The sequence below is a fragment of the Psammomys obesus genome, unplaced genomic scaffold (genome assembly GCF_907164565.1).
Source record: "Psammomys obesus unplaced genomic scaffold, mPsaObe1.curated_primary_1811, whole genome shotgun sequence".
In the NCBI taxonomy this organism is placed as follows: Eukaryota; Metazoa; Chordata; class Mammalia; order Rodentia; family Muridae; genus Psammomys; species Psammomys obesus.
Genome location: NW_026596131.1, coordinates 1,555,957 through 1,573,995, shown reverse-complemented (window position 1 = coordinate 1,573,995; position 18,039 = coordinate 1,555,957). Strand labels below are relative to the sequence as shown.

Genomic DNA, 18,039 nt, shown 5'->3' with positions numbered 1-18,039 from the left:
TGCCATTTTTGCTTTTATGAGTTGGAGAGTTGCCTTTAAATGAAAAACTTGAGAGCTTCGAGAGCGAACTGTTTGACAGCAGGCTTATTTTTTTCTGCCTGAGAGGCTGCTGAGAAAAAGGGGTAGGTGGAGTTGATCTTGATTTCTCCCTCCCATCACACCGTGAGAATGACTGCATGCTTTTGAGTGGACTCGGGGCTCGGGGGAGGTGGCAATGCAGCTGGCAGTTCCGGGGAGGTGCCGCCAGGCTAGAGTGCCCACACACCCATCAGGAAAGGAAGACTGATGTCCCTGGGTGGCGGTCTCACCTCCCCCAGGGAGATCCAGGGCAACCACCCCAGAAAGAGCTTTTAGTATGTAAGAAATAGCTTCAAAAGGAAAACCGGCTTCGTTTCAAAGGAGTGGCTTAGTAGGGCCTTCCTCCACGAGTTTCAGGCCTGAGCGGGCATCCAAAGGACCACACCATGCCTCCAGCTAACACTGCCACCCTGTCCTGCAGTGGCACCTCCACAGGACCCAGAGAACATGGCATATCACAGCCAGCCTTCCTCAAGAGACACCACGGACATCAAGCCTTGTTCCCAACCAAATACCCAGCCTTCCAGCTTAAACAGATCCATTTAAACCTGGTGATGCACACCTAGAGAAGCACCCACGGGTGCCCGGGTGACTTGGAGCTGGGAGCAACTGGTGTAGAGATGAGCCTGTAATGACAAATTATCCTCCGGGACCCAGGGACAGAGTGTCTCCAAGAGGAAAGGCATAGGCCTTCCAGCAGCCCTCAGTTCTAACCCTGCTTCCCCTCTTTCTCCGAACAGTGGGATCCTGGGTGGTCACATGGCCCCACAGACTCCAGCTCCCTCACCTTAAAATAAGGATGAAGCATCCTACTTTTCTAACTATTACAATGACTAAGTGAAATAAGACACAGACCAGTGCTGGACACACAGCAGGCCCATATAGAAGGCACAAAGTGATTGTCAGCATGTACCTGCTGTCTCCCCAGTGGCCGTCAATGAATTTTAATATGTGATTTGAAACATGAGGCTCTCCATGCGTGAAACCGTTTCCATAAGCCTCCATTAGTACCCAGGGCATGTCTTCCTTTCTATCAGTCCACTGGGGATTTGTTCCAGCTTTCTATTACAGTGGGGCTCCTTATCATCCCCCAATTACAGTGCACCCTCGGTTTCCTTCCTGGACTATGAGCCAGTGACGTGAACCATCCTGGGGAGGGATTTGAAACAAGTGTGACCAAGATAATATACAGAAGCCCTGAGAACTCGAGTCGTTTTTGTTTTGTTTCATTTTTTAAATCACATGTGAACACATAATGGAAAAGGAATGGGGCATAACAGACAATTTCACAGGAGTCCAAGGGACTAAGAAACACATTATAAGTGAAGCCTCACTCTAAGTTCATGACCGGCTATGTCCCTAAAATAATAGTTGATACTGGCAAGGAGGTGACGCTAACTCTTCCTGAGCACTGCAGTGCCAGATGCCGCTGACACAGGTGGCTGCTGACCAGATCCTGCCACAACAGAGACACCCGCCCCACCTGTTTGCAGAGGAGCTTGGCAACGTGTGTCAAAAACCTTGGAAGGTTCATACCTGGCCATTCCGCTCTCATCAGTCAATAAAAAGGAGACAGGAAGGCGAGCTGTCAAAGATAAGTGAGCAAGGCTATCACCACAGTGTGACCTGTGGTGCAAAAAGCCTCAAAACAAGAAAAGAAAGTGTGTGTGTGTGTGTGTGTGTGTGTGTGTGTGTTTGTGTGTGTGTGTGTGTGTGCTATGCACACACACGCACACACATGCTGGGGAGCTGCCTCAGGGAGACCTGAGTTCTATCCCTCAGAACCCACATTTTAAAAAACATCTAGGTGTGGTGCCGTCTCTCTGTGATGTTAGTGCTGGCGACGGGCTGTGGAAATAGGCAGGCCCCTGGAGCTTGCTTGGCTACCTGCTCGAACCGAATCATTGAGGTCCCAGTTACCATTCTTTTGCTGTGCTGACACACCATGACCACAGCAACTTACAAAAGAAAGCATTTAGGGGTTGAAGAGACTGGCTCAGTGGATGAAAGGAAGCATCAGAGGAGTCTGTGGCCATCATGGTGGGGAGCATGGCGGCAGGCAGGAGCCGAGAGCTTACATTCTGACCCACACGCAGTCAGCAGAAACGATGAGAGCGCTGGGCCTGGAGTGGGCTTATAAAACATCGGAGCCCAGCCAGGTGGTGGTGGCACACACCTTTAACCCCAGCACTCCAGAGGCAGAGGCAGGCGGATCACTGAGTTCGAGGCCCGCCTGGTCTACAGAGTGAGCTCCAAGACAGCCGGGGGATAAAGATAAATCCGGTCTCAACAGCGCCCCCTCCTCAGATCAAAGCCTAACCCTGGTGACGCCTCTCTCCAACAAGGCCACACCTCCTAACCCTTCCTAAACAGTTTCACCAACTGAGAACCAAACATTCAAATATGGAAACCTATGGAGACCATTCTCTTTCGAACCAACACACACCCGGTTTTTAAAAAAATAAGTTTGAAAGCAATCGTGGAAGACACCAGACATCAACCTCTGGCCTCCACATACACATGCACACTGGCGAATATATGCAACCCCACCCCAAGATATATGTGCATACGGATACACGTATATGACCACACGCGCGCACATCACCCCGCATATACACACATGCACAGCAGTAAGGGGAAAGTTGGAGACATTACGACATATGCACACAGTCAACCCTTACACTATAATTATGACAGCATTCTTGAAAACTAACCGCAACAAAGTATTTAAGGAAAGAAAGTAGACCGTACGCTTGTAGGTACAGCAGTAAGCCACCTTTTCTGTTGTTGTTGTTTTGTTTACAATGCCTCTACATAGGGTTACAGAATGGGTTTTGAGGCCTGTGGTAAGCCACAGCACACGTGTTTCCACCTCAGGGTCTTTCATCAACGCCCACCCTCTGACGAACAGCACTAGTGCAGGGTGAAGAGAGCCTGGGAGTTCTGAGCTCTCAGCCCGGGAGTCCAGCACCCGAGCAGTATCCCGCCGAGCTTTGGGTGATGGGAGCCTCGGACCATTTCACCTTCTATAGTTGCTGAGTTTTTGACAAGAGTCGAGGACCACATTTATACCCAAAGGGTGGGGGTTGGAGGGTAAGGGAGAGGGAGAAAAGAGAAGAAGATGCATTGTTAGAATCCAGGGCAGGGCTGGTGAAGTTCACAAGGAAACCTGAGACCAAAGGCAGAGTCCTAGGCCAGACAGATGCTTCGAATCTCGCCTCGATAAGCCTAGAGCTCCTGGAGGCAGCAGGTTCCCAGCCCACAGCTGGAGCCAAGCAGGGCCTCAGAGAAGCAGCCAGCAGCTACAAGGCCGGGGCTATGAATAGCACACCAATTGACTATTTATTCACAGCCCACAGCTACTGTCTTTGACACACACACACACACACACACACACACACACGCATGATTACACGCAGCTCTGGTTGGATTTTAAAGGAGGAAGGAGGCTGTGGTGACAAGGCAGAGTGGCGACACATTCCCCAGTGGCCTGTCTGAAGAAGCCCCAGGAGCACAGCAGATAGCTGAGATTTCTCCCGCCCTAGAGGCCCTTGTCACACCATGACAGCTCAGCAGCCCCTGTGAAACGATCTCAGGGTTCCTGTGCTTTTCCAGCATCGTGTGGTTCAGAAACCGCCCAGCGAGCTCTCTCATCTCTCTCTCCCATCAGAAGCCCGAGCTAACTGGGGCTGTTTGCTGCAGGGCATCGCCTTCTTGCAGATGGGTGTGTTCAGAGAGGAGGTGGCTTGGGGACAGCACCGTTTACTAATTTTGGAGGTCCTTCTCAAGTTCAAAATGTGACATGATCAAAAAGAGATCCTTCACTGTGACTCCCTGTCACTTCTTTAAAAAAAATAAGGGGAGGGAGGTCAGTTAGAAAAAGGGTTTCATTTGCAATCACGGGGACCCGAGTTCAATCCCAAGAAGATTTGTGGGAAAAACAGACAGAAACAAACAAAATTAAAACAAAAACAGGTGTGGTGCACACACACACACACACACACACACACACACACACACATCAGAATTCAATTGGTTGTATCCTAGATAGCACTAGTTCCCCAAATACGGACAACCCAGTGCCCAGTAGGTTGGGCATCCAAGATCTACTCCCCTTCAGACATGGCTGAATGCTCAAAGAGTCCTTGAGTTGTTGGCACATCTCTTGCTGGGGTGGATAAACCCCATGAGGGGCCCAGCAGGACAGTTTAACTGATTTCTGCAGGGCTGGTGTATAAAGACTCTGTGTCGCTGAGTGTCCCACGCAGCTGACAGACAATAAAAGAGGCTTAGAGAGCATTAGGACATTAGTGAGCCGAGGTGTCCCCCCCCCAAGGCACCTCAATTAAAGGTAGCCGGTTGCTCAGCGGATTTGCATTTCCCCCAGCAGAGCTGTCCTCAGGAACCCTGGGGGCCCCATGGCATCCTGTCCACTCAACAGGCCAACAGAGTGATAAGGAGGCAGCGCTTCATCAGATCTGGAGAGAGGGACAGAGCAGGGTTGGCCATGTCAGTGGGAAGAAGTGGAATCACAAAGGCACTTTCAGTTTTTGACCCCTGCGGGGTGGAAAGCCTTAACCCCACTCGTGCCTCCCACCAGCTCCCCTTGGTCCTCATTGCCGTGAGGAAGTGACAGTTTTTAAGGCCCAGGGTAGTGGTGAAGAGCAAAAGCCCCAGAAGGCCTTGCCTCACAGGCTGATACTTACAGCACTTGCTCAGAAAATGGCCTGGGGCAAGTCATGTGACCCTCCGCTAACCTTGGTACCCAGCCACCGTAAGAGCACGGTGTGATCGCTGTACTCATCTTAGCCCTGTGTGAGTTAGCCGGCTTGACTAGCCAGTGTGTGAGTGCTTGGCAAAAGTCATTATGTGCACAAAGCCAAGCTTTTTAAGGTGTGTGTGTGTGTGCCTGTATGCAGGCGCCTGGGGAGGATGTACGGGGGTGGGGGGCATGGAGGCCAGCGGACACTGTTGGGTGCCACTGTCAGGAGCATCACCCTCCTCCCTCAAGACACAGGTGTCTCAGTGCCCGGAGTTCACCAGTTAGGCTAGACTGGCTGGTCAGCTGAGCCCCGGGGATCCTCCTGTCCGGGATGACACGAGTGTGCCACCACCGAGGCAACTTTGCATGATCCAACCCAAGTCTCCAGCAAGCACTCTGCAGACTGAGCCACCTCCTCACCCCCCAAAGCAAAGTTCTGAGTAAGTGAGCTCACTGACAGAAAGCCTCACTCACTGGACAAGTTACCCATCCCGTCTCTCTCCATCTCCTCGCACCTTACAATCCAGAGGTAGAGATTCTGTGGCAGCCAGAGGTCATTTGCAGAGGCCAATGGCAAAGAAGAGATGATCATTTCTCGGGAGCTTTATAGCTTTTATTTACACTAAATAGCAAACTGTCACAGCCGTTGTGTACTTGGGCACTAGCTTCTGGAGCCTTCTCTTCAGTGTATCAAAATGAAACTGTACTTTTCCTGAGTTTCCGAAAAGCTGTTCATGGCAGAGGGATGTCACACATATGCCTGGGATCAATTTGGGTGAGAAAGGACCAGTGGGCTTTGTGCCAGTCACTCCCTCGCTGAATACAGAGCTGGTCAGCATCCGTGGCTGAGCTGGACCAATCAATCTTCCCGAAGACCCTGCAGAGAGAACCTGTGACTTCATGGTTACCCCCTTCTCCTGAACCAGCCTGAGGGCCACAGACATGTGCACTCCCAGGTGTGAGGGCCACAGGTGTGAACCCATGCACATTCGGACTCAGGTGTGAGTGCTGCACATCTGAACCTCACAAAGGAGAATTCAGAGGCAGGAAGGGTGAGTTTCTTCCCTGTGCTTCTGGTACCTCCTGCCTTTGGGCTGCACAGATTTTTCTTCTGTCTCCGGGGCCTTTTCATTGTTGTTGCCTTTGGTAGGCTACCATGTTTGGCAGACAGGGCCTTTCTCCCGTGGGTGCTTGTAACAGAATCTGTCCCTTCCCCACACAGATCCGACTGTCCAACAAGAAAGCCTGAAGTGTGCAAATGAGACTAAGCTAAAGAGGCCAGCTCGAGAGAGAAGAAACCTAGCCACACCCTCGCAGCTCGTAAGAATCGCCGGGAAGTCGCTGGAAAGGCAGAAAAAAGGAGAGCCAAGCGTGCGTGTCCCAAACGAGCCCCACACCACCCTCGCACAGACCTTCCAGCCAGGGAGCGGTCCTCAAGCGCTGAGTGAGCCCTTGGGACCGCCACTCCTCCCCACCACAGCGGTAGGGCCAAGAAGGGCACCATTTCGGTTCCACGACGAAGATTTTTACTCTGCGTTATCGCTGAACGGTGAGCACGAGCACTACGACACGGAAGAAGAGACGCACATGGAGGAAGAGCAGCTGCTGGTGGGCATGCGCTCTCCTCCCAGCCAGAAGAGGAGCCGGGTTCTAGGGACGTCGGCCACTCAAAGCAGAAACGCTGAGGAAATTGCTGAAAGCCTCAGCGAAAATTCTCTAAGATGGAGCGAGCCCAATCCTGGGCCTCCAAGGAAAAGCGGCCCCGCGGAGGCGGCAGCAAAGCAAAGGACGAGCCATGATGCCAGGCGACCTGGGGAGTCGGCGGAAGAGGGCCCCGGCGGAGGCCAGGAGGACCAGAAGAGCCCTCTCCCCGGGGACCCCGACCTGGACGGCGCCATCCGAGTCAGCGCCGACGACCAGCCGTGCGACAGTCCGATGGAAGACAGGTCCGCTGCCCACAGTGCCCACAGCCGCGAGAGGGACTGGCAAAACTACCTGAGCGGATCGAGGAGCTCGTTCGACTGCCTGCTCTCCGGGAGACCCAGCGCCCCGAGGGCGGCCGTGGCGGCGCCCTTCAGCCCGCACGGAGCCGCGCTGCACTCCGCCCTGGTGGACGACCTCCCGGCCGGCCTGGCCGTCGCGCCTCTGCTGGGCCCCAGCTCCGACCTGGAGGAAAGCCTCAGGTTCAACGTCCGCCGGCCGCTCTCACCCATCCGAAACCGGAACCCGTCGGCCACGGCCGACAGCAGCCGCGGCGACGACCCCCGGGGGGCCGAGGAGGCGGCCTCCACCAGCCAGGCTCAGCGCGCGGAAGACGGAGCCACTCCCCAGAGCGGCGCGGCCCTGGGGGATTCTCCCAGCTCCCCCACGAGAAGACATTTGCAAGGCCAATTCTATATGCCTAGGTCCCTGCAAGAGAACATACCGTTTACTTTTTTTGCAGTATCTGATTTACAAAGTCAAAGTGATAACGGGGCCCTCGTTCGAGTCTCCGGTGACAAGGACGAGAAGGGGGCCGCAGAAATAAAGGCAGACCCCGAGAAACTCAGGAAATTGCAAGAAAGGTAAGGACCCGTCCTAAGTGTGCACTGCCTCCTGCCCCACCCCCTGGCCCGAGCTGAGCTAACCACTGCCTTCACTGGAGAAATGCGGGAATTTTAAGTGGCGGCCATGTTTTTCCCTGACATGTCAATGAGGTTGCTTGTTTTGAGAAAAATCGTCCCTATTTCATCACCCTTAAAAGGTAAACATGTTCAAAGAAGAGTTTGGCAGTCCCACTCAGTTTCATCTGCAATCTCCCGAAGTATCTTTTTGCCTTGACTGCTATAACAAGGACAAGGGCTGGCCACATGGCTCAGTGCCTAAAGGCACCGGTCTTAGGAGCTGAGTTCGATCCCCCAAGACCACCCACGCCGCTGTAGAAGGAGAGACCGGACTCTCCTCAGTTGCCCTTTGACCTCCACATTTACATTGTCAAATACACAGAGGTGGAGAGAGGTAGGAAGGAATTTTTTAAATAAATAAATATAAGGAAACAAGAAAAAAAGAAAGGCAAATTTCCAGGCACACAAGGATGCCTGGTGACATAGGGCTCTCTCCTCTCCCCAGCAATTAGTTGGGCTTTTTTTTTTTTTTTTTTTTTTCTGAAAAGGTTGCTAACTCCCCAGAGAAGGAACCATTCAGCTCTTGAAGTTCACAGCTCTCCCTCTGGAGATTTACTGCAAATCCAACCAACAGTTCTAGAATTTAGACCTTCCAAACAGTTTCCATAGTTACCCCTGTCCTCTGAAGGGCGGGTGGCCTCCATGTTAAGTGCACGAGAGAAGAAAAGGAGATCCTTTCTTGATTTGCCCTTTTCTTTGAGCTTTCCTTCCTCCTGAGGTGGGTTCGGGATATTTCACAGCTATGAAACCAGATACTTTCAAAGCCTTCATTAAACACTGTCAGAATTCGACCATCTCTTTTATGATAGGTGTTTACTGTGCCCAAACCTTGGCTTAAGGATCTGGGAACTGATTCCTGGAGCACGAGCCCATTTGTGCCTGTTAGTGTGGCTCCTGGAGACCATTAATTACCCTATGATGTCCCTTTGCAAGCAGGAAAACTTCACCACAATGAAATAAAGATGGAAAAAGAAGGGGAAGATAAAACAGACTGCTTACACACTCCTCTTTCGTATGTGTGTGTGCATGCGTGTGTGCAACCTCGCCTCTTTGTGAGTGTGTAGATAACCACACAGAGGCCCGGTAAAGTCTTCAGTCACTCTCCACTTTATTTGCTGAGGCAGGTTCTCCCACTGAACCAGAGCCCTCCAGTTGCAGCTAGTACGGCTAGCCACAGCTTTCCCCCAGAATCCCCCTCTCTGCCCCTCAAGTTCTGGGGTCACAGGTGTCTCCACACCTGCCCTGCTAACAGCTTTCTAGCTGCCAGTGTCTTTTCATAGTTAAACAGACTACAAGAAGACCGTCCATGGTTAAGGCCAAGGGACCTCGCACGGACCCATCGACGGCAATCCCCAAATGAAGATTCAGACATACTTGTCTGGACTCCAGAGTGATGTCTTTGGACTCAAAATAGTTTCTTTTAAAATGCAAGTGCGTCTAAACACCGTGCCTCTGCATTAAACAGCTATCGCTCAGGGAGCATTTGTCTTAACACATGCTCTCTTTTTCTGTATATAACACATCTTAATATTAATCATTTCAAAAATGTCCATTTTAGGGACTGTTCTTAAATGAAAACTTGTGAGAGAGCATCTCACCACACAGCCCTGGCTGGCCTGGAAGCTACCCTGTAGATCAGGCTGATCTCAAACTCATAAGAGACCCGCTTTCCTCTGTTTCCCAAATACTGGGCATTTGTGGGGGAGGGGGTTCCCCTTATGGAGGGGTAGTTGACCTGAAACTGTCCCTGCTGGTCCACAAAGATGCCTGCGTCATGCGTCCTGTGCTCCACAGACGCAGAGCAGACCCTTCACGTCGGTGGGAGGGGTCTGCTCTTCTGCGTTGGCCTCGTCTGCCTTTCCCTGATCTGGCGTCCTAGCATCCTGATGTCTGCCGCAGCCTTCCTCCCACGTTCCTTAGAGAGTTCTTGACCACACGCTGACCAGTGTGCTTGCTGGGGGCTCTGTCACGCTGAACCTGTGTGCTGCTCCGGCAGTGCTGACAACTGTGAAATGCCGAGTCTTGATTTGCATGGCGTCCCTCTCCTCTAGTGTCTTTATGCTCTTCTATCATTTTCTTTACAAAGGCCCTTTGCTTCATCTCTACTTCTTTCATTTGCTGCTGTTTGCTACTGAAATGATATTTTCAATCCTAACTCTTTGTGGCTCGTGTATAGAAAGGCAATTTAGTATAATTTTTATTTTCTCTGTGTCTTGTTAAACTCAGTACTTTGTCTGGAGATTGTTTGGGTTTCCTGTGTCGAAAATATAGTTTTGGCTGTGAATAACATTTCCATTCCTCTCATTTCAAACCCTGTATTTTTAATGTTGTTTTAAATCTTGGAGTTTTGTATCAATTTTTTAAGGATGGCTGGTTTTGTATTAAATGTTTATTGCCTTTTGATGAGTCTCCTTTCGGGGCATAATCCTACTTGCTTTACCTAGAGTAGCTTCCAGAAACACACACCTGAGATCAAAGGGAACACACATGCCTAAGGTTCATATGTGCATTGGAAGATTGCTTCGTAAGGAGTGTCTAGGTGCTCGGGAGACGGCTCAGTCGGTACAGCGCTTGCTGCTGTCCTGTGAGGGTCTGAGGTTGGGTCCCAGCCTCCATGTAGAACTCCAGGCAGGGACAGGAGACTCCCTGGGACCTGCTGGCCAGCCAAGCTAGCCAATCGGTAAGCTCCAGGTTCAGGGAGAGACTCTGCTTAAAACATGAAGGTGAAGCCGGGTACAGGGAGGGGGGGGGGGGGCGCACCTGTAATCCCAGCACTCGGAGAGGCAGAGGCAGGCAGATTTCTGTGAGTTCCAAGGCCAGCCTGGGCTACAAAATGAGTCCAGGAAAGCCAAGGCTACACAGAGAAACCCTGTCTCATGGAACAGCACAGCACAGTGGCAGATGTATCTAATCCCAGCACTCAGGAGATAGACACAGGCCAATACCTGTGAGGGTGAGACCCAGCTTGGTTTATGGAGCGAGTTCCAGGCCAGCCAAGCTACGAAGTGAGACCCTGTCTCAGAAAAATAATAATGATAATGATAATAATAACAATGTATAGAAAAATGAAGGAAGATACCCAATATCAATCTCTGGCCTCCACACGCATATGCACACCTGTGCACACTTGTGTGACGGATGGGCGAGTGCGCGCGCACACACACACACACACACACACACACACAGAAAATTTAAAGTTGCCTTCAATGGAACCCTGGGATATCATTCCTTACAGCTTTTGCATTTGCTGCCATGCAAGGACCATTCAAGTGTTCATAATTATTTTCTTCTAGTATTTTTGTATTCTTATTTTATACAGCACAGAGACTAATGATAAGGGCTATTTTGTTATTGTTCTGGTTTGCATTTCTGAACATAATTCAGAAGCTTCAGAGGCCAGCTTTGAACACAGGAGCTCTAATAATTATGACTCCAGCGAGCTTACCAGCTTACCCAGCCCGGTTCCTCAAGGAGGCAAAGGCAGAGAGAAGCGCCTTTGCCATAGGCCTAATCCCTCACTCCCTTCCCTTCTCCCCTTCTCCCCTTCACCGGCTTTTGTGCTGATGGAAGGTGAAGCCATGACCTCCTGCATGCTAGACAAACCTTTAACCACTGAGTAGCCTGCCCCATGTCACCCCTTACACTGGTGGCACTGGTTCCTCCCACTGAGCTCACACATATCTGTGACTGCACAGGAGCCCCGTACAAGAATGCATCAAGGATCAAGAACTCCATCGAACGGAAGTCCGAGGAGGGTGGGAAGGGGCGGGAGGTGAACCCGAGGAGCCCGGGCAGGCAAGGCACGGGGGACTGCTCCTTCTGGGAAATGGTATGTGTAGAAATAGCAAATGTGGGGACTCCTGGTCACGAGGCCTTGTTTTCTGTTTAGTCTCCTGGAGGAGGACTCAGAGGAGGAGGAGGGAGACTTGTGCCGCATCTGTCAGATAGCCGGGGGTTCCCCGAGCAACCCCCTCCTGGAGCCTTGCGGCTGTGTGGGAAGCCTGCAGTTCGTTCACCAAGAGTGCCTGAAAAAGTGGCTGAAAGTGAAAATAACATCAGGTAGGTGGGGAAGGGAGAAGAGCAAGCGTGCGCGGCATATAATTAACCCAAGATGCCGCAGTGTGGGCTCGGGAGCCTTGTCAACAGCTCACCGTCAGGGAAACTCAGCCAAGCCCAGGATTCTTGCTTATAAGAGATATGACGGGAGGGTAACTGAATGTGGTGTGTGTGTGTGTGTGTGTGTGTGTGTGTGTGTGTATGTGTGTGTGTGTGTGTGTGTTTAAATCTGAGGGAATCTTGGAAACAAATTCTCCTGCTTGAGGCCTGCACAAAGCTTACCTCCTGGGAGATGTGGGAAAGACGTGGGTTGCCAGCAAGCATCCGGTAGCCCCGTCCAGTCAGCAACTAGTCCACCACGAGAGACCCTCACAAACACACACAGACGTCTGCTTCATTTGTGGTGGGGAGGGGTGTCAGCCAGGGGCTGTGGAGATGACCCGGTGTTTGGGAGCACTGGATGCTCTTACAGAGGACCCAAGCAGGTCCAGTTCCCAGTACCCACATCAGTCAGCTTACAACCACCTGTAATCCAGCTCCAGGGGACCCACCGTCCCCCTTCTGGCCCTGTAGGTACATACACACACACACACACACACACACACACACACACACACACACGCGCGCGCGCGCGTGCGTACACATTCTAATGAATAAAAACCACTTTAAAAATAGAGCGCAAGCAATTCTGCCTGTTTGCCAGAGGGTTAAGAAGAGCGTCGCTCTGATTTTCTAGGTCTCTATTAAAGAGCTTCCTGCATGTGGCAGCTTTGTCAGACTGATCTCATAGCTGGGCGTGAAGCCCCTTCTCAGTCCCCCCAGGAAGTGATAAGTTAAATGCAGACACATGGGAGGTTGGCTGGAGTGTTCCTGGTGGACAGTGGGCTTCTTTGCCGTTTATAATGGAGGAGCCAGAGCATCCCGGCTGGGGGGAGGATAGTTGAAAGGGGTTCCATCGTGGCGGTCAAGTAGAAAATGGCCACTATATCTTTCCGGCCTGGCCCCCTGGGATCGGTGTTCCTCAGCCAGGCCCTGCTTCTCTCCTCTTTTATAGCCTTATCTGTTCCTGGCCTGATAGCAGGTCAGGAGCTTCCCCCTCCCGCACAGTTGTAGCTGTCTGCCTTCTCCACATCATGGGGTAATCATATTAATGGAGGCTCTCCCCATGGCTGCATCTTCCCTTCCGCAAGACATAGAGACCCCGTCCTCAAATGCTTAACTCCACATCCACAAGCAAAGAACTCACTCCAGACCTGGGGAGGGGACTTTCGGGGGGTGGACTTTGATCACTGATGACTCTGCTACTACTGTGGCTGCTCCTTCCCTGGGGAGATGCAAATACTGCATCTCTTCATCAAGTCCCAAGGACAAACCAAAGTGTGAGTCCATTAAAGTTTAACCCGGAGAGGAGGTGAGTTTATTGGGCTGATCCACAGAGCACAAATGAGGGGTTACTGACAGGATTGGGGTGACACCAAAGCCGCTGCACTGGAAAGTCTTCACCTCTGGGAAACGGAAGCCCTCTTTGACTCACCTCCCCAAACCTGTATATGCTAGGATCTTTCTAGACCCTCGAGCCACGTGCAGGTAGGACAGAACTGCCTACGAGTGGCTGGGAGGAGTGGCTGGGAACTCAGTGAGGGTCCAGTGACTCTTCCCCATGCAGACCACAGGCCCTCTCTGTCATGAAGGACTCTGGCCGGCAGGCACAGCTGATCTGGTGACCATGTGGCTGTGTCACTTAGAGGACAGCATTCTACAGCAGCCAAGCAAAGGCTTTCTCTTACTAGAAATTCAAGCCAATTAAACATTTAGCACAGGCCAAAAGGAAAAGAAAAAGCAAGTTAAATATGATACTTTCTTGGAGCTTGATTCTGTTCAGCAGGATTAGAATGGAAGGCATGCAGGATGTCCAGTCAGTCACCAAACTCCTTGCTGATGATGCAGATTGGGGGTGGAAAGAGAGGAAAGAAAGAGAGAAAGAAAGAAAGAAAGAAAGAAAAGAAATAAAAAAGAAGAAAGAGAAAGAAAGAAGAAAGAAGAAATAAAAAAGAAGAAAGAAAGAGAGAAAGGAAAGAAAAGAAAGAAAAAGAAAGAAGGAAGGAAGAAAGAAAAAGAAAGAGAAAGAAAAAGAAAGAAAGAAGGAAGGAAGGAAAGAAAAAGAAGAAATACAAGCAAGACAAAATGCAGAAAGGGGAGATGAACTTTCCACTCCCACCTTTAAACAGTCTCTTTGATTTATTATTTTTTATATCCACAGTAGAAATTTAGAACTGGGGTATAAGCTTGCAAAGCCCTGATCACTAAATAGGTGCAGGTGACTGATACGTCTCCTAGGAAGAAGCACTAACTAAATGCTGCAGCTGTAGCGGGGGAACTGTGCGGTGTTCTGTTTCCACAGGACAGCCATGGTTCTGCCACCTCTGCTTCTGCTTTGGGGAAGCAGATCAAGTGCCGGTCACGTTTTCACAAGAACGTCAGTGCAGGGAGCCTTCTCCTACTTCTTTTCCCAAATGAGCCTGACCTCAGGCTTCTGCTGGCCCCAGATACAGCTGTATTAGAATTCACGTCTGGGCCCTTGCTCCCTTTCCCAGTGTCTGCTGTGGGTCTGGTATCAATTTCTTTGTTGCAGGCTATGTTAGGTCTGCAGGGGTGAGGAAGACCGCAGTCCAACAGTCAGTCACTCCTCTTGCAAAGGCGTACGCTAGAGTGGATTCACTTCCGTGTAGCAATTCCAATTTTATGAACCATTATGTTTATATATTTAGACAGAAACAAGACCTGTTATTTAGACATCATGGAGATTTCACCTGCCTGAAGCTCAAATAATACATGACCACAAAGGGAAAAAAGATGTTCAGAGCTCAGAGTCAAGGTCATTTTCTCCAGAAGATGACTGACTTCAAATGAAAACCACTGAAGCTTGCAATTCATCACACACACAAGTTCAATCTCAAAATAGCACCTGTCCAAAGTGCTGGCACAAACAGTCTCGAGGGTGCATATAGCATAAAAGTGTGTGTGGGCGTGTTGAGAGAACTTCCAATCTCCTCTCTCACATACGGTTCTTCCTCCTACACCCAGGAGCAGATCTGGGCACCGTAAAGACCTGTGAGATGTGCAAGCAGGGCCTACTGGTCGACTTGGACGACTTCAACATGACTGAATTCTACCACAAGCACCAGCAATCCCGGGTAAGTCACCTCACTGCCGCTTTCTCGGTCTAGGGTAGGCAGAGGAGCTAGAGAGATGGCTCAGTGAGTAGAGTACTTGCTGCTCTTCAAGAGGATCTGGGTTTGGGTCCCAGCACCCACATGGTGGTTCACAACTGTCTGTAACTCCAGTTCCAGGGATCCAATGGCATGTGTGGGCACCAGGCGTACATACATGCAGGCACGCATTCATACACATAAAATAAATAAATCTTTAATAAATAAGTAAAGTAGGTTAGTAGTCTGAGCAGAAAGCAACTTGATCTCCCCAAGTCTACAGATTATTAAAAAAAATTCCCAAGTGTGTTACAGATCCAAGTCCATTTGGCTCACTTCCTTGAGAAGGTGTGCCACCAAATTGGAACACTGGAGAACTGAGGAGTTCTCAGCCATCCTGGGTTGACATCCACCTGCTATGAGGGAGAAAACAGGGAAGCTGGAGTGGCTGATGGAACCCATAGAAACAGCAAGAAAATCTGGGCAAGCCTCATGTCCAGATTTGCTGAATAACTTAATAACCATGACTGAAAATAAACTCAAGGTCTTGGAGGAAATGGTCCCCAAGTTAAATATCAAGTAACCTGAGTAAGGAGGACCAGCCTTACCTCAGGCTAATAAGCATGAAGTAAATGCTTACTGTGTGCTTTTTTAACACCTGGAGAGCTGGGGAATGGGATAAGTGGAGAAAAGCCTCCTGGGACATTTGGATTACATTGCTGAGAATGTGAAAAAGTTAATTAACCTCAGGTGGGAAGGTGATTTATGCCCAAGGCAAAAGTTAATCACTTAATTCTCAGGCAAACAATCTCTTATTTAGAACTACGCTCTCCAATAGAAGAACAACAAGCCACACGTGGCTAACGAGAAGGTGGGTAGTTCTAGTCGATGCATGTTGTATATGATAAACCAAACACTTGATGCAAAAAAAAAAAAAAAAAAAAGAAAATATCACATAATTTTGTATTAAATTTATCCTTCCTGTCCTGGCTAGTTTTTATGTCAACTTGACACAAGCTGGAGTCAACTGAAAGGGAGGGAGCCTCAACTGAGTAAATGTCTCCATAAGATCCAGCTGTAGGACATTTTCTTAATCAGTGATTGATGGGGGAGGTCCCAGCCCATGGGAGGCAGTGCCGCCCCTGGGCTGGTGGTCCTGGGTTCTATAAGAAAACAGGCTGAGCAAGCCGTGAGGAGCGAGCCAGTAAGCAGCACCCTTCCATGGCCTCTGCATCAGCTCCTGCCTCCAGGCTCCTGACCTGTTTCAGTTCCCTGTCCTAACTTCCTTCTATGATGAACAAGGATTGGAAATGTAAGCAAAATAAACCTTTCCTCCTCAGCTTGCCTTTTGGTCATGGTGTTTCGTCGAAGTGATAGGAACCCTAAGACACTTCCTTCATCTATATATTTCAATACTGCAACAAAATGTACAAGTCTGGACAACTTTATTAAGAAAACAGGTTTAGGGGTACGGGGGCAGGGCTGTCCATGCTGAGCACACACAAACACACACAGAGAAAGATTATTAGATAGATTATGTTCTTAGGCTCAAGGGCCCATATCTGATGATAGTCTGCTTGCTGGCAGATTTCCAGCAGAACATGGCATCTCAAGATATGGCATCTCATGAAATGGGACAGGTAGTGTGTGCACATGAGTGCATGCTCTGATCTTGCTGCTACTTCCTCCTCCTCCTCCTCCTCCTCCTCCTCTTCCTCCTCCTCTTCTTTGTTCTTCTCCTCCTCCTCCTCTTCCTCCTCCTCTCCTTCTTTCTTCTTTCTTCTTTCTTCTTCCTCATCAGGACACAGTCATGGTTCTTCATCTTGATGTCCTTACCTAAACCTCTTTCTTCCCAAAGACCCTTTAAGCAATAGGGTTAAATTAGTTTTCCAGCTTTTTGTGGATTTTCACATTTTTAGTGTTTTTACTGAGCATAAGAAATAAATTGGTGGTAGAAGGGCCGCTCAGTGGCTAAGAGCACTGGCTTCTCTTGCAGAGAACCCAGGTTCAATTCCCAGCACCCACATGGCAGCTCACAATCATCTGTCACTTCATTTCCAGGGGATCTGATGCCCTCTTCTGCCTCTGCAGATACCTGGCATGCGTGGGGCGCACAGACAGGCAAACGCTCATCCAGAAAATAAGTAAATAATTTTCAGAAGAAACAATGGGTTCTATTATGACATTTTCATACATGCCTCACTGTACTTTGGTCATATTCACGCAGAGCTTTGTAGGAATGAATCCCAGAGGTCTTTGTGCTTGTGATGAGGCTTGTTCCCTCAAGGGAAGGAATGTAGCACCTGACAAACACCAAGATGGCTGGAGTAGACATGCTTTCTACCCGCTGTCTGTGCTATCTGTGTGGCTAGAGGCCTGTATTGTAAGCTTCTTTTTCTCAGTCTATAGATCCTATCTTTATGGACTTCACAGAGAGTTTTAACATAGTCGCATCTGATCTGTATTTAGCTTGCTTTGTCCCTCAAGGAGATTTGTGTCTGCTTTGTTGTGTACGAACTATTGAGTTAATTATCACCTGAAAACTTTTCACCGAATTTCACTGTGCTTAAAAAAAAAAAAAAAAATGCCTAAATAAACCACTCGGGGCTAGAAGTTTGAACCAACCATGGCTACGGGGTCCTGTTGAGCTGATGGTCTTTTTGCCTGCCTCCCTAGGCTCGTCAGGCTCGACAGGCTCATCCCTCTGCTGGCCATGAAGGTAGCAGGGACCCCTGAGTACCCTGGCCTGTCCTTTCCTCCCTCACCCCTCACTCATCCTGTCCTCTCCCCACCGTCACACAGTGGGCATGTTAGTCAGCTTCCATCCCTACAACGAAATACCTAAGGCTTCATTTTGGTGTCCTGGCTATGGAGGCTGCAGTCTAAGGCTTCGTGGCCCTATTACTTTGGGCCTCTGGTGAGAGCAGCTATCCAGAAGTGGAGAGGAGCAAACCAATCACCTGTGGAGCCAAGAAGCAGATGGAGAAAGAAGAAGGGACTGGTTGGCACTCAGGATTGTCCTTCAAGAGCACCTAAGGACGTCCCCTCGGACCCTCCCTACAGGCTCCACCACCTCCCAACAGTGAGGCCTTGGGGACCAAACCTCTAACACATGCACCACAGCAAGGGAGATTCGGTTTCACAGAAGAGCCTTGGGGAGCTCTGCATGTCCAGAGGACCCAGGTTCGGGGCCCAACAACCACATGGTGGCCCCAACTGTCTGCAACTGCAGCTCTAGTGGATCAGACCCACCCTTCAGGCCGCTGTGGGC

The 18,039-nt window shown here is 50.0% G+C and overlaps 1 protein-coding gene and 1 long non-coding RNA gene across 4 annotated transcripts in view; one reads left to right on the top strand and one right to left on the bottom strand.

The window, feature by feature from the left end:
- Marchf10 (membrane associated ring-CH-type finger 10) overlaps nucleotides 1-18,039 on the top strand; it is an 85,142-nt gene that overhangs the window by 52,323 nt on the left and 14,780 nt on the right. For all 3 annotated transcript variants that reach the window (XM_055592598.1, XM_055592599.1, XM_055592600.1), the window contains 3 exons: nucleotides 6,063-7,404; nucleotides 11,393-11,562; nucleotides 14,644-14,753. In XM_055592598.1, the coding sequence (XP_055448573.1) occupies nucleotides 6,063-7,404; nucleotides 11,393-11,562; nucleotides 14,644-14,753 (1,622 nt within the window). The remainder of the gene's footprint in view (nucleotides 1-6,062; nucleotides 7,405-11,392; nucleotides 11,563-14,643; nucleotides 14,754-18,039) is intronic.
- The window catches only part of LOC129665760 (uncharacterized), a 14,068-nt gene continuing 12,560 nt past the window's right edge, over nucleotides 16,532-18,039 (bottom strand). Inside the window, exons 2-3 of the long non-coding RNA XR_008718418.1 lie at nucleotides 17,610-17,728; nucleotides 16,532-16,629 (exon numbers count right to left, since the gene is read on the bottom strand). This is a non-coding gene — a long non-coding RNA (uncharacterized LOC129665760). The remainder of the gene's footprint in view (nucleotides 16,630-17,609; nucleotides 17,729-18,039) is intronic.